Below are 25,374 nucleotides of genomic sequence, written 5' to 3' on the forward strand. Positions count from 1 at the left end.
CACACATGATTACATGACCTTCAGTTTTTCCAAATAAACTCAGCTTTGCTGCATCTTGAGCACTGGAGATATTCTACACCGTCTTAGTTGTGGTGGCAATAGTCTTTCTCCTGGCAGTCAAGAGGTTGCAGTAAAGGAAAATGTAAAGACAAGTCTTGGAGGTGCTGGGTGGAGGAGATGGCCAGATGTTTGACACTGCTGCCAGATTCACCGCAGGGCTCACCAGTGCCGTAAACCCTCTCCAGTAAACGGCACATGTGTTTCCCATTATCCAGATATTTACACGTCACCTGCCAATGGCGCTTTGTGCTGGGAGAATAAAGGCGGCTTGTGCACAGAGCAGGTCACTTTAGTCCACGTATCCCCCTTCATACGGACTCTCAGCGTCCAAATCTCCCCTCAATGTCAGGGGTGCCCTAAATGGCCGCAATTATACTTGTCTGAGCACCTCTCAGTACAGTCTACATCCTGGTCTGCTCTGTGCATTCTTCTCTGAGCTTCTTTCTCTGTCCCCTATGGCATTTTCTTTTCGCTTTGGTTCTGTCTCTTACATTCTCTCCTGGTTTCGCTTTGGTTCTGTCTCTGTCCCTTACATCCTCTCCTGGTTTTGCTTCGGTTCTGTCTCTGTCCCTTACATCCTCTCCTGGTTTCGCTTTGGTTCTGTCCTGTCCTGGTTTCTCTGTGGTTCTGTCTCTGTCCCTTTTGTCTTTTCCCAGGATTTCTGTGCTTTTTTCTCTGTTCCTTCTGTCCTCCCTTTGGTTTCTTTCTAATTATGACTCTGCCTCTTGTCCTCTCATGGTGTCTCTCCGAGTATGTCCCTGTCTCTTTAGTCTTTTCTGAGTTTCTCCGGGTTCTGTTTCTGTCTCTTCTGTCCATACTCATTTTCTCAATGGTTCTGTCTCTGCCCCTTCTTTTGTCTCCTGGTTTATCTGTGGTTCTTTATTTATTTGTCCCTTCTGTCCTCTCCCGACAGGAGTGGACTCAGAACTTAAAGTGGCCCTGGAAAAAAAAATATGGCCCCAATGTTGTAGGTGGGTGCAAATTGACAGATGGTGATAAAACACAAGTAGATGGGGCCAATACAAGTTGTCAGGGTCAGTAAATACCATAGTGCAGCACAGAAGAACCAAATACCACTGTGCATCACAAAATACCTCCCCAGAAGCTGTCCCTCTGTGGTGGCCATCAACAGCTGCCAGGTTCTGTCTCCAATATGGATGTGGAGCAGGGGTCTTAGGAGGGGAGATAAGGGCCACAACACCAAGCTAGCCCTACCGTCGCTATGATGCCTGGACTTCCTCTAATAATTACCACAATAGTTCCCAGTATTATGTACCGTGTCGGCAGCAGTGAGGAGGGCCCAGGTGGTCCTATGGGCATAGGCCCACTGGGAAAATTCCCTGTAGGGTCTATGGCCAGTCCAACTCCATCCCTGTCTCCCAGTTTCTCTGTAATTTGATCATTTTGTCCTCTCCCGCTTTCTGTGTACTTCTGTCTCTGTACGTTCTGTTCTCTTCCAGTTTCTGTGCTTCTGTCACTGTCTACTCTGTCCTCTCCCAGTTGCTCTGTCCTGTCATTGTTCCCTTTGTCTTCTTCTGGCTCCTCAGTGGTTCTGGCTTGCCATTATTTCTTTATCTCAACTAACTGTTTGTCTGCCCCCTCTGGCTGTATCCCTTCTGCTCCTCTTCCCTGGTCTCTACTGAACTTTTGTCTCTGCGCCCTCAGTTTTTTCCCTGTGTGTACCTTTCTGTGCTCCATCAGCTCTTCTCACTATAAAGTTGCAAGAAAAAGTATGTGAACCCTTTGGAATGATATGGATTTCTGCACAAATTGGTCATAAAATGTGATCTGATCTTCATCTAAGTCACAACAATAAACAATCACAGTCTGCTTAACTAATAACACACAAAGAGTTAAATGTTACCATGTTTTTATTGAACACACCATGTAAACATTCACAGTGCAGGTGGAAAAAGTATGTGAACCCCTAGACTAATGACATCTCCAAGAGCTAATTGGAGTGAGGTGTCAGCCAACTGGAGTCCAATCAATGAGATGAGATTGGAGGTGTTGGTTACAGCTGCCCTGCCCTATAAAAAACACACACCAGTTCTGGGTTTGCTTTTCACAAGAAGCATTGCCTGATGTGAATGATGCCTCGCACAAAACAGCTCTCAGAAGACCTACGATTAAGAATTGTTGACTTGCATAAAGCTGGAAAGGGTTATAAAAGTATCTCCAAAAGCCTTGCTGTTCATCAGTCCACGGTAAGACAAACTGTCTATAAATGGAGGACGTTCAGCACTGCTGCTACTCTCCCTAGGAGTGGCCGTCCTGTAAAGATGACTGCAAGAGCACAGCACAGACTGCTCAATGAGGTGAAGAAGAATCCTAGAGTGTCAGCTAAAGACTTACAGAAGTCTCTGGCATATGCTAACATCCCTGTTAGCGAATCTACGATACGTAAAACACTAAACAAGAATGGATTTCATGGGAGGATACCACAGAGGAAGCCACTGCTGTCCAAAAAAACATTGCTGCACGTTTACAGTTTGCACAAGCGCACCTGGATGTTCCACAGCAGTACTGGCAAAATATTCTGTGGACAGATGAAACCAAAGTTGAGTGTTTGGAAGAAACACACAACACTATGTGTGGAGAAAAAGAGGCACAGCACACCAACCTCAAAACCTCATCCCAACTGTGAAGTATGGTGGTGGGGGCATCATGGTTTGGGGCTGCTTTGCTGCGTCAGGGCCTGGACGGATTGCTATCATCGAAGGAAAAATGAATTCCCAATTTTATGAAGACATTTTGCAGGAGAACTTAAGGCCATCTGTCCACCAGCTGAAGCTCAACAGAAGATGGGTGTTGCAACAGGACAACAACCCAAAGCATAGAAGTAAATCAACAACAGAATGGCTTAAACAGAAGAAAATATGCCTTCTGGAGTGGCCCAGTCAGAGTCCTGACCTCAACCCGATTGAGATGCTGCGGCAGGACCTCAAGAAAGCGATTCACACCAGACATCCCAAGAATATTGCTGAACTGGAACAGTTCTGTAAAGTGGAATGGTGAAGAATTACTCCTGACCGTTGTGCACGTCTGATCTGCAACTACAGGAAACGTTTGGTGGAAGTTATTGCTGCCAAAAGAGGTTCAACCAGTTATTAAATCCAAGGGTTCACATACTTTTTCCACCTGCGCTGTGAATGTTTACATGGTGTGTTCAATAAAAACATGGTAACATTTAACTCTTTGTGTGTTATTAGTTTAAGCAGACTGTGATTGTCTATTGTTGTGACTTAGATGAAGATCAGATCACATTTTATGACCAATTTGTGCAGAAATCCATATCATTCCAAAGGGTTCACATACTTTTTCTTGCAACTGTATATGCCCTTTTTGTAGGGTGTCATTTGTCCTCTTGAGTTCTTTTTGTGCTTCTTTTTCTGTTTCTCCGATCTATCTCTGTATTCTTCACTTATCTCTCTCCTGTCGTTTATGGCCTGTCTCTAGCCAGTTGTTGTTCTCTCTGTGCTTCTGTCTCTGCTTGTGGATTGTCCTCTCTGTATACTCTCTGCACCTATCCCTCTTCTATCACTTATGGGCTCCTGTCTATGGCCTCTCAGTTGTTGTTCTGTCTGTGCTTCTGTCTCTGATTGTCCTCTTTCTATATCCTCCTCTCTGCACTTATGTCTCTTCTCTCCTCTATGCGTCTCTGTCCCAGGCCCCTCAGGTATCATTCCTTCGGTGCTCCTGACCCCTTTCTAGTCCTCATTCTATATGGTCTCTGCACCTATGTCTCTTCTCTTCCCTCTGTGCTTCAGCTTGTGACTTCTCTGTGCTCTTTTTTCTGTTCCTTCTTTCTATGTTTCTGCCCAGGCCTCTCGGTTATTATTCCCTGTGTGCTTCTGTTTCTGGTCATCTTTTGCCTCTCCATCCATCCTTTCTGCACCTAGTCCCTGTGCAGTCCAGTTCCTGCTTCTGTCCACTCTGTTCTCCTGGCGCTCTCCTCTCTGCTGCTTATCTCCAGCATACTTTTCTGTCATCTTTATTTTTATCCCCGCACAGTTTAGTTTACAGCTGGCGCTTCTTATCCTGATACATGAGCGCTGCTCTTGGAGTCAGATGTTATATGAGCTGCACTCTGGAGGTGCGGTTTCCTTTGGCCTCTCTGGGACTCTGTTACCTGATTTAACTCCGCATTGCAGTAAAGATTTAGTTGGTGAAGAGCCAAAAGTATAAAGCTGAATGTGAGAGAAGATAGAGGCCTCCCTGGAGATAAGAATTGTGTGTGAGTGGGGGTGGAGACCAGGCCTGGATGATATGTGGAAGTGTGCACTCGTGCAAAGCAACCTGCTCACCTCCAGTGTGTGAAAACGAGTGAAGAACATCCATAAGTGTGTAGGAGATGAGTAGAGAAGTGAGTGAAGAACATCCAGAAGTGTGTAGGAGATGAGTAGAGAAGTGAGTGAAGAACATCCAGAAATGTCTAAGAGATGAGTAGAGAAGTGAGTGAAGAACATCCAGAAATGTGTAAGAAATGAGTAGACAAGTGAGTGAAGAAAAGCCGGAAGTGTGTAGGAAAGGAGTAGAGAAGTGAATGAAGAACATCCAGAAGTGTGTAAGAGGTGAGTAGAAAAGTGAGTGCAGAACAGCCGGAAGTGTGTAGGCGATGAGTCGAGGAAGTGAGTGAAGAACAGAGTAGAGGTGAGTAGAGAAATGAGTGAAGAACATCAAGAAGTGTGTAGGAGATGAGTAGTGGAAGTGAGTGAAGAACAGCCAGAAGTGTGCAAGAGATGAGTAGAAAAGTGAGTGAGAGGGAACCAACATTTTTTAATAAGTGAGTACAGAAAGTGAATGAGGAATGGCCAAGAGATGGGTGTAGGAAGTGAGTGAGGAGCAGCCGGCCAGCTTCCATCAATGATCCCAGGACATGGAGAGTGCTGGACAACATGCTGCAATGCCAGAAGGAGAATTAATCCAGCCACCTGTCTGTAAAACTTTATTGATTGAAGGTAAAATCCAGCCGAAGTGCCCAGACACAAAGCGGGCAGGAGGTCCTACTTGCTGATGCATTTCAGCCAGAAGTTTGTAAGAGATGAGTACCACCTGAGAAGAGTTGTAAGTGTAGAGAGGCAGAAGCTCCTGAGAAAGGTAAATCTGAGTAAAGTTGTGCTAGGTATGAAAGGAATGAGGAGCTGATGTGCACTAGGATACCTTGTGAGGTCTCCACTGGAGACAAGCAGCAGAATTATGAATGCCGCTCTGGACATTAGTGGAGGCATAATGTAACTCCGGATAAGTATACAAGCAGTGAAGCAGAGGATTTACGCATTTGACCAGCGCTTATAAGGTGGAGCTGACGAGGACTCCCGCTCTCCTCACGCAGATGTACCGCTGTTGCTCTTTTCATGCCATGTTCCTCTCGATTTAGTAAATTGCATTGACTGTTGCTGAGTGTCGAAGGAAATGCAACTCAGCATGTTCTCCTCCACAGATGAGGACATTCGGACCTTAGTGAGATGGAAATGCATGTAGAAAGCCTTGGCCGGAAGTGCCAGACTCTGTAAATGAAGGTTCTGGTGAGGTGGTCCTGGCATCACCAGCGCCTGCCCACTGCAGCTTGTTGGCAGTATTATTCAGGCTGCAGAATACTGACATACACTGACAGCATAACAGGAATCCCAGAAGACACAGACTCCATGATCTTCACCTATTTATGTTCCTGATAATATGTGAAATGCTGGATCTCCTCACATGTTGATCCCCCGATCACGTATGTCAGGACAGCTGCCGAGGATTAACCTGTCCCAGTGTGTGGACTTAGTGTTAGTGCCCGCTGGGCAGTGACCTAGATCTGACGTCCCCGGGAGATACTGAGAATCGTACCAGGCTCTCTGTGTAATATGTGACCAGGTGATATCATGTCCTGAGACTGGGTAATATATCACCGGTTAATAATGGACTGTATATTATATAAAGTCCTGATCAAAAGTTTAAGACCACCTGAAAAATGGCAAAAAATCATATTTAGCATGGCTGGATCTTAACAAGGTTCCAAGTAGAGCTTCAACATGAAACAAGAAGAAATGGGAGTGAGACAAAACATTTTTTGAGCTTTCAATTTAATGAAAACAACGAATAAACTGAAACAGGCTGTTTTTCAGCTGATCAAAAGTTTAGGACCACATTCCTTTAAAAGGCCAAATCTGTGCAAAGATGTGGATTCATTGTCATCTCCTGTCAGGTAGTCACACGTTGTGATGGCAAAGGCAAAAAAACTCTCCCTTTTTGAACGTGGTCGAGTTGTTGAACTGCAATAGCAGGGTCTCTCATAACCTGAGGGTTATGGAACTAAAAAGTCAAGTGAAAGACCCAAAAAAATTTCATCAGCACTGAGCCGGAGGATCCATTTGGCTGTCCGTCAAGACACTGGATGATCCTCGACCTAAATTAAGGCCCTTACTGGTGCTGACTGCAGCCCCATAACCATCAGACGGCATCTGAGACTGAAGGGCTTCAAAAAGACCTGGTCTCCTTGAACACCACAGAACTGCTCGTTTGGACTTTGCAAGAGAGCACCAAACATGGGACATTCAAAGGTGGAAGAAAGTTTTATTCTCTGATGAGAAAAAATTTAACCTTGATGGTCCTAATGGTTTCCAACGATACTGGCATGACAGGCAGATCCCACCTGAGATGTTTCCTACGCGCCACAGTGGAGGGGGCGCCATAATGGTCTGGGGTGCTTTTTCCTTCAGTGGAACAATGGAGCTTCAGGAAGTGCAGGGGCATCAAACGGCCTCTGGCTATGTCTAGATGTTGCAGAGAGCATTCCTCATGACTGAGGGCCCTCGTCTGTGTGGTAACGACTGGGTTTTTCAACAGGACAACGCTACAGTACACAATGCCTGCAGGACAAGGGACTTCTTCCAGGAGAATAACATCACTCTTTTGGCCCATCCTGCGTGTTCCCCTGATCTAAATCCAATTGAGAACCTTTGAGGATGGATGGCAAGGGAAGTTTACAAAATTGGACAACAGTTCCAGACAGTAGATGGCCTTCGTGCGGCCGTCTTCACCACTTGGAGAAATGTTCCCACTCACCTCATGGAAATGCTTGCATCAAGCATGCAGAAACAATACCGGCGGAGCTACTCATTACTGAGTTCATGTTTGGAAGTTGGATTTCTGTTTTGGGGGGCTTTAGGTGTTTTTTGGAGGTGTGGTCCTAAACTTTTGATCAGCTGAAAAACATCCTGTTTCAGTTTATTCGTTGTTTTCATTAAATTGAATGCTCAAAAAATGTTTTGTCTCACTCCCATTTCTCCTTGTTGCATGTTGAAGCTCTTCTTGGAACCTTGTTAAGATCCAGGCATGCTAAATAGGATTTTTTTGCCATTTTTCAAGTGGTCTTAAACTTTTGATCAGGACTGTATCACCAGTTAATAATGGACTGTATATTATATATCACCAGTTAATAATGGACTGTATATTATATGACCGGTTAATAATGGACTGTATATTATATGACCAGTTAATAATGGACTGTATATTATATATCACTGGTTAATAATAGACTGTATATTATATATCACCGGTTAATAATAGACTGTATATTATATGACCGGTTAATAATGGACTTGTCATGGTCTTACCTTCTCACTGTTCTCCTTCGTTTGACATGTGCTGGCGGCCATCTTGGTTTCTGGGTCTCTTGTAGCCTCCCACCCTGCGGCTCCTCCTTCCCACTGGGAGGAGCTGGATGCCTAGCTCATATATATAGAAGGTCTGTGGCTTCAGTTCCTTGCTTGGTCCTCCTGTGTTCACATGCTTCTAAGACTGCTGCTGCTTCTGGTTCCTGATCCTGGCCTCGTCTGACTACCCCGTTGGTTCCTGATCCTGGCTTCGTCTGACTATCCTGCTGGTTCCTGATCCAGGCTTCGTCTGACTACCCTCCTGGTTCCTGACCTCTGTCTACGCAAGACCCTGCTTCGGTTTAGCCATCCGTTTGGACTTTTGCTTACAGCTTGATTTTCAATAAAGCCTTCTTATTTCCACTTATCTCTTGTTGTACGTCTGGTTCATGGTTCCATGACATTAGGACCAAGCCATGAATTCTGACGGTACAGGGCCATCCTCGCTACCTACGCTGGTTGCCAGACTTGATCAGCAGGATCACCTGTTGGGTCGGTTCGCTGTGGCGTTGCAAACCCTGCTTGAACGCACGGCTCATTTCGCTTCCGTTGCCGATGGGTCGGTTGCCGCTCCTACTGCCGCTCCGGTTGTTGCGCCAGAGTCTACCCCGACACCTGTTGCTGCGCCTGCGGTGTCTCGGGGTATGACCGGTTCTGCCCCCCTTCCACAGCGCTTTGGGGGAGAGCCAACTCAGTGCCGAGGTTTCCTTAACCAGGTGGGCATTTATTTCGAGTTGCTGCCACATGCCTTTCCTACTGAGAGATCAAAGGTGGGCTTCTTGATCTCGCTGCTCTCGGACAAGGCCTTGGCCTGGGCCAGCCCTTTATGGGAGAACAACAATCCGGTGGTTGCCGAGTTTTCCGGTTTTGTTGCTTCTCTTCGAAAGGTATTCGATGTGCCGGCTCGTGCTGCCTCTGCTGCGAAGCTCCTTATGTCCATCAGACAGGGTTCACGATCCGTAGCTGAATACGCCATCGAGTTTCGTACCCTGGCAGCAGAGGTGGGCTGGAATAATGAGGCTCTGGTCGCTGCTTTCTCTCATGGTCTCTCGGATGCCTTGAAGGATGAGGTTGCAGCTAAGGACCTACCAGTGGAGCTCGAGTCTCTTATTTCTTTCCTGATTTTGATTGACACCAGACTCAGGGAGAGACCTTCCTTTAAGGAGAGCCTGCGGAGGTCTTCTAACAGGTTGGCGCCTACGTTTGCTGTCCCACCCGTGCCTCCCTCTCCTCCCACGCCTCCTGGGGATGACTTGTCTGGGGGTGAACCCATGCAGCTGGGGTTTGCTCGCCTGTCCGAGGGTACTCCGGAGACGCGAGGGCCGATGCATGTACTGTGGTCTCGGTGGGCATTTTCGGTTGGCATGTCCGAACCGTCCGGGAAACGCTCGCACCTGAGATCCTGTCGGGGGCAGATCTTGGGTGGAGTCTCCTCGTCCCCGGTTTCCCGTGTTGACAAACCACTGATCACTGTTGTCCTCTCCTGGGTCGGGGGCTCGGTGACGACCCAGGCGTTGGTGGACTCTGGTGCTGGTGGTTTGTTCATTGATAGTGTGTTCGCTGCCGCCAATTCCATTCCTCTGCAGCCTCGAGGTTCCCCACTGGCTCTTGAGGCGATAGACGGCAGACCCCTTCTGCCGCCACACGTGACTCATGAGACCCTTCCAGTGGGGATAGCCATTGGTGCCGTTCACAGAGAGTCGGTCTGTCTCCAGGTGATTTCGTCTCCACACTACTCGGTGGTCTTGGGGTACCCCTGGCTCCAGAAGCATAATCCGACTTTCGATTGGAGATCGGCCGAGATCCTCTCGTGGTCACCGCAGTGTGGGGCTAGTTGCATCCATGGGCCTGTCAAGTTGCTGTGTACTTCCTCGGACTCTCTGTTGCCTCCTGAATACGAAGAGTACCGGGATGTATTCGATAAGGTGCGCGCGGTTGCCCTACCTCCGCACCGCCCATACGATTGTGCCATAGAGTTACAATCTGGTGCCGTTCCTCCTCGTGGCAAAGTCTATCCACTGTCGGTAGCGGAGAATGAGGCCATGGAGGAGTACGTGAGGGAGGCGCTTTCACGCGGACACATTCGCAAATCCTCGTCCCCGGCAGGGGCTGGATTTTTCTTTGTGAAAAAGAAGGGCGGTGAGTTGAGGCCTTGCATCGATTACAGGGGTCTCAATCGCATCACGATCAAGAACGCTTACCCGATACCCTTGATTTCCGAGCTGTTCGATCGCCTCAAAGGGGCCACGGTCTTTACCAAACTCGACCTGAGGGCGGCATATAACCTGGTAAGGATCAAGGCGGGCGATGAGTGGAAGACCGCGTTTAACACCAGGACCGGTCATTATGAATCCTTGGTTATGCCCTTTGGGTTGTGCAATGCGCCCGCAGTCTTCCAGGAATTCATCAACGATGTTTTCCGTGACCTGTTGCAGCAGTGTGTGGTGGTCTATTTGGATGACATCTTGGTATATTCTGAATCCATGGAGGCCCACATTATGGATGTCAGACGAGTGTTGCAACGGTTACGAGAGAACAGGCTGTTCGGTAAGCTTGAGAAATGCGAATTTCACCGATCCCAGGTAACCTTCTTAGGTTACATCATTTCCGCTGAGGGGTTCTCCATGGATCCTGAGAAGGTTTCGGCTGTCTTACAGTGGCCCCAGCCCAGTGGTCTCCGTGCCCTGCAGCGCTTTTTGGGCTTCGCCAATTACTATCGGAAGTTCATCAGGGACTTTTCCATGCTAGCCAAGCCTCTCACGGATCTGACCAGGAAGGGCAGTAATTTCCAGGTCTGGCCGCTCAAGGCCATCCGAGCTTTTGAGGCTCTTAAGTCCGCCTTTGTGTCGGCTCCGATTCTGTCGCATCCCAACCCTGGGTTGCCCTTTGTCCTCGAGGTGGACGCGTCTGAGACGGGAGTAGGCGCCCTTCTGTCTCAGCGTAGAACACCAGAGGGTCCTCTGCTTCCTTGTGGGTTTTACTCCCGGAAACTGTCTTCCGCGGAGTGCAACTATCAGATTGGTGACAGGGAGTTATTGGCCATCGTGCAGGCCCTTAAAGAATGGAGGCACTTGCTCGAGGGATCGGTGGTTCCGGTTCTCATCCTGACGGACCACAAGAATCTGACCTACCTTTCTGAGGCCAAGAGATTGACACCACGTCAGGCCAGATGGGCTCTGTTCTTGTCACGTTTTAATTACGTGGTCTCCTACCTACCCGGTTCCAAGAACATCAGAGTGGATGCCTTATCACGGCAGTACTCCGAGCTGTCCGGGGAGGAGTCGATTCCGACTTCGGTCATACCTCCGAATCAGATCCTGGCCGCCATTCGCACCAGCCTGACCTCTCCCCTGGGTGAGCAGATTTTGGCGGCTCAATCTGGTGCTCCCTCTGGGAGACCCAACGGCAGGTGTTTTGTGCCTGAGGAGTTGCGCACTCGGTTGTTGCGAACCTACCATAACTCCAAGGCCGCGGGGCATCCTGGAAAGAATCAGCTGTCCTGGGCTGTTTCACGTCTGTTCTGGTGGCCTTCTCTACGTTCCGACATCGCCGCATATGTAGCGGCATGCTCCGTTTGTGCCCAGAGTAAGTCCCCTCGGCACCTTCCGTTGGGCCTTTTGCAACCCATAGCCACCGGGGAGCGCCCATGGTCACACCTGGGGATGGATTTCATTGTGGACCTCCCTGCATCCCGAGGCCATACGGTCATTCTCATGATTGTGGATCGGTTTTCCAAAATGTGCCACTGTGTTCCTCTCAAGAAGTTACCCTCTGCACAAGAGTTGGCCACGATTTTTGCCAGGGAGGTCTTCCGGTTGCACGGTTTGCCCAAGGAGATTGTGTCGGATCGGGGGAGTCAGTTTGTGTCCAGGTTCTGGCGCGCCTTTTGCTCCCAGTTGGGGATTCATCTCTCTTTCTCCTCGGCCTACCACCCTCAGTCCAATGGGGCCGCAGAACGATCCAATCAGGCCTTGGAGCAATTCCTTCGTTGCTATGTCTCCGATCACCAAGAAAATTGGGTTGACCTCCTGCCTTGGGCTGAGTTTGCCAGGAACACGGCGGTGAACTCTTCCTCTGGGACGTCTCCCTTCATGGCCAATTATGGGTTCCAACCTGCCGTGTTACCGGAGGTATTCTCTCCCCAGGATACTCCGGCTGTGGAAGATCACCTTTCCGTCCTACGTGCTTCTTGGGTACAGATCTAGAGGTCCCTTGAGGTCTCTGCGCAGCGCCAGAGACTCCAGGCTGATCGCAGACGAGCGCCCGCTCCTTCCTACCAGGTCGGAGACCGTGTATGGTTGTCCACCCGCAACCTCAACCTTCGAGTGCCCACTCCCAAGCTGGCGCCTCGCTTTGTTGGTCCCTTCCGAGTGCTTCGCAGGGTAAACCCGGTAGCCTATGCCCTTGCGCTTCCTCCTGGCATGCGGATCTCCAACGTGTTTCATGTCTCCCTGTTGAAGCCATTGGTGTGTAATCGTTTCACTTCCTCGGTTCCTCGGCCCCGTCCGGTCCAAGTGGGCAATCGTGAGGAATATGAGGTGAGCAATATCCTGGACTCACGCCTGGTCCGCGGTCGGTTGCAGTTTTTGGTCCATTGGCGTGGTTATGGTCCAGAGGAGCGTTCCTGGGTTCCCTCCGCAGATGTCCATGCTCCTGCTTTGCTCCGAGCCTTCCACGCACGCTTCCCTCAGAAACCGTTCCTTACTCCGCGGAGGAGGGGCCCTTGAGGGGGAGGTACTGTCATGGTCTTACCTTCTCACTGTTCTCCTTCGTTTGACATGTGCTGGCGGCCATCTTGGTTTCTGGGTCTCTTGTAGCCTCCCACCCTGCGGCTCCTCCTTCCCACTGGGAGGAGCTGGATGCCTAGCTCATATATATAGAAGGTCTGTGGCTTCAGTTCCTTGCTTGGTCCTCCTGTGTTCACATGCTTCTAAGACTGCTGCTGCTTCTGGTTCCTGATCCTGGCCTCGTCTGACTACCCCGTTGGTTCCTGATCCTGGCTTCGTCTGACTATCCTGCTGGTTCCTGATCCAGGCTTCGTCTGACTACCCTCCTGGTTCCTGACCTCTGTCTACGCAAGACCCTGCTTCGGTTTAGCCATCCGTTTGGACTTTTGCTACAGCTTGATTTTCAATAAAGCCTTCTTATTTCCACTTATCTCTTGTTGTACGTCTGGTTCATGGTTCCATGACAGGATTGTATATTATATATCACCGGTTAATAATGGACTGTATATTATAGGGCTGCAACTAACGATTATTTGAATAATCGATTAGTTGCCGATTAATTTCTACGATTAATCGATTAATCGGGAAAAACGACAAAATTACAAAACAGAGAGGTTTATATGATCTTACTTGAAAAATTATGTTCAAAGGCCATATTAAAACAAATTGTGGACGACACTATTATGGGGGATCTGTGGACGACACTATTATGGGGGATCTGTGGACGACACTATTATGGGGGATCTGTGGACGACACTATTATGGGGGATCTGTGGACGACACTATTATGGGGGATCTGTGGACGACACTATTATGGGGGATCTGTGGACGACACTATTATGGGGGATCTGTGGACGACACTATTATGGGGGATCTGTGGACGACACTATTATGGGGGATCTGTGGACGACACTATTATGGGGGATCTGTGGACGGCGTAGTTATGGAGAGGGGGATCTGTGGACGGCGTAGTTATGGAGAGGGGGATCTGTGGGTGGCGCAGTTATGGAGAGGGGGATCTGTGGGTGGCGTAGTTATGGAGAGGGGGATCTGTGGGTGGCGCAGTTATGGAGAGGGGGATCTGTGGGCGGCGCAGTTATGGAGAGGGGGATCTGTGGGTGGCGTAGTTATGGAGAGGGGGATCTGTGGGCGGCGCAGTTATGGAGAGGGGGATCTGTGGGTGGCGTAGTTATGGAGAGGGGGATCTGTGGGTGGCGTAGTTATGGAGAGGGGGATCTGTGGGTGGCGTAGTTATGGAGAGGGGGATCTGTGGGTGGCGCAGTTATGGAGAGGGGGATCTGTGGGTGGCGTAGTTATGGAGAGGGGGATCTGTGGGTGGCGCAGTTATGGAGAGGGGGATCTGTGGGTGGCGCAGTTATGGAGAGGGGGATCTGTGGGTGGCGCAGTTATGGAGAGGGGGATCTGTGGGTGGCGTAGTTATGGAGAGGGGGATCTGTGGGTGGCGTAGTTATGGAGAGGGGGATCTGTGGGTGGCGTAGTTATGGAGAGGGGGATCTGTGGGTGGCGCTGTTATGGAGAGGGGGATATGTGCACTGTTATGGGCATAACAGTGCACAGATCCCTTTCCTCATAACAGTGCACAGATCCCCCTTCCCATAGCAGTGCCATACACAGACCCCCCCTCCTCCCCATAGCAGTGCTATACACAGACCCCCCTCCCCATAGCAGTGCCATAGACAGATCCTCCCCCCTCCCCATAGCAGTGCTATACACAGACCCCCCTCCCCATAGCAGTGCCATAGACAGATCCTCCCCCCTCCCCATAACAGCCCCGGCCCCGATGCTTATAAGTCGGACTAATCACTGCATCTTTATTTTACCTTTTTACAATGACGCTCCTGTAACAGCCAGGCAGAGCGGACGGCGGCGCAACGTCACTCACTCACGTGACGCACCTGCTCCGCCCACCTCATGAATGAAGGAGGCGGAGCAGGTGTGTCACGTGAGTGAGTGACGTTATGCCGCCGTCCGCTCTGCCTGGCTGTTACAGGAGCGTCATTGTAAAAAGGTAAAATAAAGATGCAGCGACCGCCCGCATAGCAACGAATCGGCGATTATTCGATAACTGGATTCGTCGACAACGAATCCAGTTATCGAATATAATCGATGACATTGATTAATCGTTGCAGCCCTAGTATATTATATATCACCGGTTAATAATAGACTGTATATTATATGACCAGTTAATAATGGACTGTATATTATATATCACTGGTTAATAATAGACTGTATATTATATGACCGGTTAATAATAGACTGTATATTATATATCACCGGTTTGATAATAATTTCCCACCACTGACAGTTCTTTTACCAGCAGGGTGAAGATGATGCCAAGGAGGAGAAAAGTAAGGAAGACAGGCCGGATGTTGGGGGGTCCGTGAAGAAAGTTGGGCGTCCAGGCAGGAAGCGCAAACAGGAAATGGTGAGTACCGCGTCCAGTTATCCTCCCAGTGTGAATCCTCCACTGTACAAGCGGCGGCCATTCTGTTCGGCTCCTTGTTCTGGGAGGCTTTGGGCAGATGCCAGGCTTATGAGGATTGATGGCTGGTGCCTGGGTGTTTATCCAGCTGGTGGTATTGGTCCTGGGCTAAATCAAAACCTGTGACGGACCATGGCTGGAGTAGTCCAGTGATGGCTGGAGTTGTAGTCCAGTGATGGTTGGAGTTGGCCAGTTGTGTTCGCCGCAGTAGTCTGTATCTCTGCAGCCCAGTCTGGGGATCCAGAAACCACAACCACCGATGACTTGGACGCTTTAGGTGTCCTCACTTTCCATCTTCCCCGTATCTTTGCCCTTGAAGACCTGATGTCGCGCTTTGGGCGGAGTCATTATCTTTAAAGGACCATATAGCCAGTTCTGATGGAGTCTAGGGGAGGGGCCCTGACAACCATGTAATGGATATAAGGAGGGGGAGGGGAGCCCTGCCTGGGTTCTTCTTTACGTCTTTGAGTCACTCTCTTCTCTTTGTCTGTGTCAGTGTGGTTGTCGTGTCCGCTCCCCGGGGCGGTCCCACAGTCCTGTCCGCTCCACCTAGATATAAAATACTCAGGGGGCCTGAGCTGCTCAGGTATTGTCCGGCTCCTGTAATATACTGAGCGTAACTGGGTAATAATAATACAGTCTGTGCAGTAATTACATTGATTACGTTGTCAGTTATAGCTGAGTCATGCCCGGCGCAGCGACTGCGCTGACATAGTTTCTGTTCCAAGTGGAAGAGGTTATGAACTCTGCCCCAGCGCGTTCTCATGATTTATGCAGTGCAGCCGGCATTCTATCCACTTCTCGTCTGCCTGGTTACCTGGTATTACCTCTGGTACCAGCACACCTGTGCTATACTACCTGGCATTACCTCTGGTACCTGTGCTACACTACCTGGTATTACCTCTGGTACCAGCACACCTGTGCTATACTACCTGGTATTACCTCTGGTACCTGTGCTACACTACCTGGTATTACCTCTGGTACCAGCACACCTGTGCTATACTACCTGGCACACCTATACTACCTGGCATTACCTCTGGTACCTGTGCTACACTACCTGGTATTACCTCTGGTACCTGCATGCCTGTGCTATACTACCTGGTATTACCTCTGGTACCAGCACACCTGTGCTATACTACCTGGTATTACCTCTAGTACCTGCACACCTGTGCTATACTACCTGGTATTACCTCTAGTACCTGCACACCTGTGCTATACTACCTGGCATTACCTCTAGTACCTGCACACCTGTGCTATACTACCTGGTATTACCTCTGGTACCTGTGCTATACTACCTGGTATTACCTCTGGTACCTGCACGCCTGTGCTATACTACCTGGCATTACCTCTGGTACCTGCACACCTGTGCTATACTACCTGGTATTACCTCTGGTACCAGCACACCTGTGCTATACTACCTGGTATTACCTTTGGTACCTGTGCTACACTACCTGGTATTACCTCTGGTACCTGCATGCCTGTGCTATACTACCTGGTATTACCTCTGGTACCAGCACACCTGTGCTATACTACCTGGCATTACCTCTGGTACCTGTGCTACACTACCTGCTATTACCTCTGGTACCTGCATGCCTGTGCTATACTACCTGGTATTACCTCTGGTACCTGCAAACCTATGCTATGCTATACTACCTGGTATTACCTCTAGTACCTGCACACCTGTGCTATACTACCTGGTATTACCTCTGGTACCTGCATGCCTATGCTATACTACCTGGTATTACCTCTGGTACCTGCAAACCTATGCTATACTACCTGGTATTACCTCTAGTACCTGCACACCTGTGCTATACTACCTGGTATTACCTCTGGTACCAGCACACCTGTGCTACACTACCTGGTATTACCTCTAGTACCTGCACATCTGTGCTATACTACCTGGTATTACCTCTGGTACCTGCACACCTGTGTTATATTACCTGGTATTACCTCTGTTACCTGCACACCTGTGCTATACTACCTGGCATTACCTCTGGTACCTGCACACCTGTGCTATACTACCTGGTATTACCTCTGGTACCTGCACACCTGTGCTATACTACCTGGTATTACCTCTGGTACCTGCACACCTGTGCTATACTACCTGGTATTACCTCTGGTACCTGCACACCTATGCTATACTACCTGGTATTACCTCTGGTACCTGCACACCTGTGCTATACTACCTGGTATTACCTCTGGTACCTGCACACCTGTGCTATACTACCTGGTATTACCTCTGTTATCTGCACACCTGTGCTATACTACCTGGTATTACCTGTGCTATACTACCTGGTATTACCTCTGTTATCTGCATGCCTGTGCTATACTACCTGGTATTACCTCTGTTACCGGCACACCTGTGCTATACTACCTGGTATTACCTGTGATATACTACCTGGTATTACCTCTGTTATCTGCATGCCTGTGCTATACTACCTGGTATTACCTCTGTTACCGGCACACCTGGACTATACTACTTGGTATTACCTTTGCTATCTGCACACCTGTGCTATACTACCTGGTATTACCTCTGTTAGCTGCATGCCTGTGCTATACTACCTGGTATTACCTCTGTTATCTGCATGCCTGTGCTATACTACCTGGTATTACCTCTGTTATCTGCACGCCTGTGCTATGCTACCTGGTATTACCTCTGTTATCTGCATGCCTGTGCTATACTACCTGGTATTACCTCTGTTATCTGCACGCCTGTGCTATGCTACCTGGTATTACCTCTGTTATCTGCATGCCTGTGCTATACTACCTGGTATTACCTCTGTTACCGGCACACCTGTGCTATACTACCTGGTATTACCTCTGTTATCTGCACGCCTGTGCTATACTACCTGGTATTACCTCTGTTATCTGTGCACCTGTGCTATACTACCTGGTATTACCTCTGTTACCGGCACACCTGGACTATACCACCTGGTATTACCTCTGTTATCTGCGCACCTGTGCTATACCACCTGGTATTACCTCTGTTATCTGCGCACCTGTGCTATACTACCTGGTATTACCTCTGTTAGCGGCACACCTGGACTATACCACCTGGTATTACCTCTGTTACCGGCACACCTGGACTATACCAACTGGTATTACCTCTGTTATCTGCGCACCTGTGCTATACCACCTGGTATTACCTCTGTTATCTGCGCACCTGTGCTATACCACCTGGTATTACCTCTGTTATCTGCGCACCTGTGCTATACTACCTGGTATTACCTCTGTTAGCGGCACACCTGGACTATACTACCTGGTATTACCTCTGTTATCTGCACACCTGTGCTATACTACCTGGTATTACCTCTGGTACCGGCACACCTGTACTATGCTAACTGTATTACATTTATTACCTTAACAACGGAGCCATTTAGCCTCTTAGGCCTCTTTCACATGAGCGTGACGGATGCGGTCCGGATGCGGTCCGGATGCGTTCAGTAAAACTTGTTTGCAGGCAAGTTCAGTCAGTCTTTTCTGCGATTGCGTTCAGTTGTCCATTTTTTTCCGCGTGGGCGCAATGCGTTTTCATGCGTTTTTCATGCGCGTGATGAAGGAAAAACTGAGGGTTTACAAACCACATCTCCTAGCAACCATCAGTGAAAAACGCATCGCATTCGCACCTGCTTGCGGATGCAATGCGTTTTTCACTGAAGCCCCATTCACTTCTATGGGGCCAGGCTGTGTAAAAAACGCAGAATATAGAACATGCTGCGACTCTCGCACAACGCAGAACTGATGCCTGAAAAAATAACGCTTATGTACTGAAACCTATTGAAGTGAATGGGTCAGGATTCAGTGCGGGTGCTATGGGTTCACGTCACGCATTGCACCCGCGCGGAAAACTCGCTCGTGTGAAAGAGGCCTTATTGTCTCTGTTACTTGCATGCCTGGTGTTGCCTTTATACCTGTGCTGTAGTATGTAACATTACCTGTATACCTGTGCTGTAGTATGTAACATTACCTGTATACCTGTGCTGTATTATGTAACATTACCTGTGCCCCTTGGTGTTACCTGTATACCTGTGCCTTATTATGTAGCATTACCTGTGCCCCTCGGTGTTACCTGTATACCTGTGCTGTATTATGTAGCATTACCTGTGCCCCTCGGTGTTACCTGTATACCTGTGCTGTATTATGTAACATTACCTGTGCCCCTTGGTGTTACCTGTATACCTGTGCCTTATTATGTAGCATTACCTGTGCCCCTTTGTGTTACCTGTATACCTGTGCTGTAGTTTGTAGCATTACCTGTGCCCCTTGGTGTTACCTGTATACCTGTGCTGTAGTATGTAACATTACCTGGGCCCCTCGGTGTTACCTGTATAACTGTGCTGTATTATGTAGCATTACCTGTGCCCCTCGGTGTTACCTGTATACCTGTGCTGTAGTATGTAACATTACCTGTGCCCCTCGGTGTTACCTGTATAACTGTGCTGTATTATGTAGCATTACCTGTGCCCCTCGGTGTTACCTGTATACCTGTGCTGTAGTATGTAACATTACCTGTGCCCCTTGGTGTTGCCTGTATACCTGTGCTGTATTATGTAACATTACCTGTGCCCCTTGGTGTTGCCTGTATACCTGTGCTGTATTATGTAGCATTACCTGTGCCCCTTGGTGTTGCCTGTATACCTGTGCTGTAGTATGTAACATTACCTGTGCCCCTTGGTGTTACCTGTATACCTGTGCTTTATTATGTAGCATTACCTGTGCCCCTTGGTGTTACCTGTATACCTGTGCTGTAGTATGTAACATTACCTGTGCCCCTCGGTGTTACCTGTATAACTGTGCTGTATTATGTAGCATTACCTGTGCCCCTCGGTGTTACCTGTATACCTGTGCTGTATTATGTAACATTACCTGTGCCCCTTGCTGTTACCTGTATACCTATGCTGTATTATGTAACATTACCTGTGCCCCTTGGTATTGTTTGGATTGCTTGCGTTCTGTTACTTGATATTGCCGTGTCCTCCATTGGTACCTGTAGTACCTGATGTGACATGAGCATACATGACCGGTTTCTGTGTTACTTGCGTGTGCTGCTTCGCCATACGTGACTTAGTAACAAGCTGGTAAAGAGATGGATGGCGCAGTAGGCTGGAACAGATCTGATACTTCAACACCACAAAGAGAACTAAAACTGACAGAGGAGGTGACAGCGGAGCCCTGTGATGTCAGCCGTCTCGCCAGGAGTCACCGGACCGGCCCCGTGGCCCCTGAGCTCAGTCACATGAGGACACTGCTAAAAATATCAGTGAGAACGGAAATCGCTCTTAATCTGATTTCCTCCATTCTGTCTGCCTCCTTCCTGTCTGTAGTCAATCTGGTGCAGCCCCATTCAACACTGTGCAGGGGGGTGAGCCAGGGCTCGGTGTGGACTACAGCTCCCAGCATGACCATTACACAGACCTATTATACTGTAAACATGCTACAACCCCCAACATGACCGTTATATAACTGCATTATACTCAGGATCAGTACAGGATAAGTAATGTATGTACAGTGACTGCACCAGCAGAATAGTGAGTGCAGCTCTGGAGTATAATACAGGATGTAACTGAGGATCAGTACAGGATAAGTAATGTATGTACACAGTGACTGCACCAGCAGAATAGTGAGTGCAGCTCTGGAGTATAATACAGGATGTAACTCAGGATCAGTACAGGATAAGTAATGTAATGTACACAGTGACTGCACCAGCAGAATAGTGAGTGCAGCTCTGGAGTATAATACAGGATGTAACTGAGGATCAGTACAGGATAAGTAATGTATGTACACAGTGACTGCACCAGCAGAATAGTGAGTGCAGCTCTGAAGTATAATACAGGATGTAACTGAGGATCAGTACAGGATAAGTAATGTAATGTATGTACACAGTGACTGCACCAGCAGAATAGTGAGTGCAGCTCTGGAGTATAATACAGGATGTAACTCAGGATCAGTACAGGATAAGTAATGTAATGTACACAGTGACTGCACCAGCAGAATAGTGAGTGCAGCTCTGGAGTATAATACAGGATGTAACTGAGGATCAGTACAGGATATGTAATGTAATGTACACAGTGACTGCACCAGCAGAATAGTGAGTGCAGCTCTGGAGTATAATACAGGATGTAACTGAGGATCTGTACAATATGAGTAATGTATGTACACAGTGACTGCACCAGCAGAATAGCGAGTGCAGCTCTGGAGTATAATACAGGATGTAACTCAGGATCAGTACAGGATAAGTAATGTAATATGTGTACACAGTGACTGCACCAGCAGAATAGTGAGTGCAGCTCTGGAGTATAATACAGGATGAAACTTAGGATCAGTACAGGATAAGTAATGTAAGGCTACTTTCACACTAACAGCAGCCTTCTCCGGGAGGCTGTTCCGTTGGGGAAACAGACTGCCTGATCCATGCTATCGCTAGTGCACCGTACTGCCGGAAGTCCGCTACGCCCCATTTACTATAATGGTGGCAGTCCAGAGGTAGGGCCGCAGCATGGCAAACATGCTGAGAGGCGGACGGAATAAAACTACGACCTGTAGTTATACTCCTGTACATAGGAGCAGTATTATAGTAGTTATATTCTTGTACATAGGAGCAGTATTATAGTAGTTATATTCTTGTACATAGGAGGTAGTATTATAGTAGTTATATTCTTGTACATAGGAGGCAGTATTATAGTAGTTATATCCTTGTACATGTGAGGCAGTATTATAGTAGTTATATTCTTGTACATAGGAGCAGTATTATAGTAGTTATAGTCTTGTACATAGGAGCAGTATTATAGTAGTTATATTCTTGTACATAGGAGGTAGTATTATAGTAGTTATATTCTTGTACATAGGAGGCAGTATTATAGTAGTTATATTCTTGTACATAGGAGCAGTATTATAGTAGTTATATTCTTGTACATAGGAGGCAGTATTATAGTAGTTATATACTTGTACATAGGAGCAGTATTATAGTAGTTATATTCTTGTACACAGGAGGCAGTATTATAGTAGTTATATTCTTGTACATAGGAGCAGTATTATAGTAGTTATATTCTTGTACATAGGAGCAGTATTATAGTAGTTATATTCTTGTACATAGGAGCAGTATTATAGTAGTTATATTCTTGTACATAGGAGCAGTATTATAGTAGTTATATTCTTGTACATAGGAAGCAGTATTATAGTAGTTATATTCTTGTACATAGGAGCAGTATTATAGTAGTTATATTCTTGTACATAGGAGGCAGTATTATAGTAGTTATATTCTTGTACATAGGAGCAGTATTATAGTAGTTATATCTTGTACATAGGAGGCAGTATTATAGTAGTTATATTCTTGTACATAGGAGGCAGTATTATAGTAGTTATATTCTTGTACATAGGAGGCAGTATTATAGTAGTTATATTCTTGTACATAGGAGGCAGTATTATAGTAGTTATATTCTTGTACATAGGAGGCAGTATTATAGTAGTTATATTCTTGTACATAGGAGCAGTATTATAGTAGTTATATTCTTGTACATAGGAGGCAGTATTATAGTAGTTATATTCTTGTACATAGGAGCAGTATTATAGTAGTTATATTCTTGTACATAGGAGCAGTATTATAGTAGTTATATTCTTGTACATAGGAGGCAGTATTATAGTAGTTATATTCTTGTACATAGGAGCAGTATTATAGTAGTTATATTCTTGTACATAGGAGGCAGTATTATAGTAGTTATATTCTTGTACATAGGAGCAGTATTATAGTAGTTATATTCTTGTACATAGGAGCAGTATTATAGTAGTTATATTCTTGTACATAGGAGGCAGTATTATAGTAGTTATATTCTTGTACATAGGAGGCAGTATTATAGTAGTTATATTCTTGTACATAGGAGGCAGTATTATAGTAGTTATATTCTTGTACATAGGAGGCAGTATTATAGTAGTTATATTCTTGTACATAGGAGGCAGTATTATAGTAGTTATATTCTTGTACATAGGAGGCAGTATTATAGTAGTTATATTCTTGTACATAGGAGCAGTATTATAGTAGTTATATTCTTGTACATAGGAGGCAGTATTATAGTAGTTATATTCTGTACATAGGAGCAGTATTATAGGAGCAGTATTATAGTAGTTATATTCTTCTACATAGGAGCAGTATTATAGTAGTTATATTCTTGTACATAGGAGGCAGTATTATAGTAGTTATATTCTTGTACATAGGAGGCAGTATTATAGTAGTTATATTCTTGTACATAGGAGGCAGTATTATAGTAGTTATATTCTTGTACATAGGAGGCAGTATTATAGTAGTTATATTCTTGTACATAGGAGGCAGTATTATAGTAGTTATATTCTTGTACATAGGAGCAGTATTATAGTAGTTATATTCTTGTACATAGGAGGCAGTATTATAGTAGTTATATCTTGTACATAGGAGGCAGTATTATAGTAGTTATATTCTTGTACATAGGAGGCAGTATTATAGTAGTTATATTCTTGTACATAGGAGGCAGTATTATAGTAGTTATATTCTTGTACATAGGAGGCAGTATTATAGTAGTTATATTCTTGTACATAGGAGGCAGTATTATAGTAGTTATATTCTTGTACATAGGAGGCAGTATTATAGTAGTTATATTCTTGTACATAGGAGCAGTATTATAGTAGTTATATTCTTGTACATAGGAGGCAGTATTATAGTAGTTATATTCTTGTACATAGGAGGCAGTATGATAGTAGTTATATTCTTGTACATAGGAGCAGTATTATAGTAGTTATATTCTTGTACATAGGAGCAGTATTATAGTAGTTATATTCTTGTACATAGGAGGCAGTATTATAGTAGTTATATTCTTGTACATAGGAGGCAGTATTATAGTAGTTATATTCTTGTACATAGGAGGCAGTATTATAGTAGTTATATTCTTGTACATAGGAGCAGTATTATAGTAGTTATATTCTTGTACATAGGAGCAGTATTATAGTAGTTATATTCTTGTACATAGGAGGCAGTATTATAGTAGTTATATTCTTGTACATAGGAGGCAGTATTAGTAGTTATATTCTTGTACATAGGAGTCAGTATTATAGTATTTATTCTTGTACATAGGAGGCAGTATTATAGTAGTTATATTCTTGTACTAGGAGGCAGTATTATAGTAGTTATATTCTTGTACATAGGAGGCAGTATTATAGTAGTTATATTCTTGTACATAGGAGCAGTATTATAGTAGTTATATTCTTGTACATAGGAGCAGTATTATAGTAGTTATATTCTTGTACATAGGAGCAGTATTATAGTAGTTATATTCTTGTACATAGGAGCAGTATTATAGTAGTTATATTCTTGTACATAGGAGCAGTATTATAGTAGTTATATTCTTGTACATAGGAGCAGTATTATAGTAGTTATATTCTTGTACATAGGAGGAGTATTATAGTAGTTATATTCTTGTACATAGGAGGAGTATTATAGTAGTTATATTCTTGTACATAGGAGCAGTATTATAGTAGTTATATTCTTACATAGGAGCAGTATTATAGTAGTTATATTCTTGTACATAGGAGCAGTATTATAGTAGTTATATTCTTGTACATAGGAGCAGTATTATAGTAGTTATATTCTTGTACATAGGAGCAGTATTATAGTAGTTATATTCTTGTACATAGGAGCAGTATTATTAGTTATAGTTATATTCTTGTACATAGGCGTAGTATTATAGTAGTTATATTCTTGTACATAGGAGCAGTATTATAGTAGTTATATTCTTGTACATAGGAGGCAGTATTATAGTAGTTATATTCTGGTAATAGGAGGCAGTATTATAGTAGTTATATTCTTGTACATAGGAGGCAGTATTATAGTAGTTATATTCTTGTACATAGGAGCAGTATTATAGTAGTTATATTCTGTACATAGGAGCAGTATATAGTAGTTATATTCTTGTACATAGGAGGCAGTATTATAGTAGTTATATTCTTGTACATAGGAGGCAGTATTATAGTAGTTATTTCTTGTACATAGGAGGCAGTATTATAGTAGTTATATTCTTGTACATAGGAGCAGTATTATAGTAGTTATATTCTTGTACATAGGAGCAGTATATAGTAGTTATATTCTTGTATCATAGGAGGCAGTATTATAGTAGTTATATCTCTTGTACATAGGAGCAGTATTATAGTAGTTATATTCTTGTACATAGGAGCAGTATTATAGTAGTTATATTCTTGTACATAGGAGCAGTATTATAGTAGTTATATTCTTGTACATAGGAGGCAGTATTATGGTAGTTATATTCTTGTACATAGGAGGCAGTATTATAGTAGTTATATTCTTGTACATAGGAGGCAGTATTATAGTAGTTATATTCTTGTACATAGGAGCAGTATTATAGTAGTTATATTCTTGTACATAGAAGCAGTATTATAGTAGTTATATTCTTGTACATAGGAG

General features: G+C 45.7%; 1 protein-coding gene across 5 annotated transcripts in view; it reads left to right on the forward strand.

Annotated features, from left to right (window-relative positions):
- The window catches only part of DNMT3A (DNA methyltransferase 3 alpha), a 122,879-nt gene that overhangs the window by 22,279 nt on the left and 75,226 nt on the right, over window positions 1-25,374 (forward strand). For 4 of the 5 annotated variants that reach the window (XM_044288865.1, XM_044288868.1, XM_044288869.1 and 1 more), the window contains exon 3: window positions 14,769-14,876. In XM_044288865.1, the coding sequence (XP_044144800.1) occupies window positions 14,769-14,876 (108 nt within the window). The remainder of the gene's footprint in view (window positions 1-14,768; window positions 14,877-25,374) is intronic. The other variant, XM_044288867.1, reaches the window with a different exon arrangement.

The sequence above is a fragment of the Bufo gargarizans genome, chromosome 4, assembly GCF_014858855.1.
Source record: "Bufo gargarizans isolate SCDJY-AF-19 chromosome 4, ASM1485885v1, whole genome shotgun sequence".
Lineage (NCBI taxonomy): Eukaryota > Metazoa > Chordata > Amphibia > Anura > Bufonidae > Bufo > Bufo gargarizans.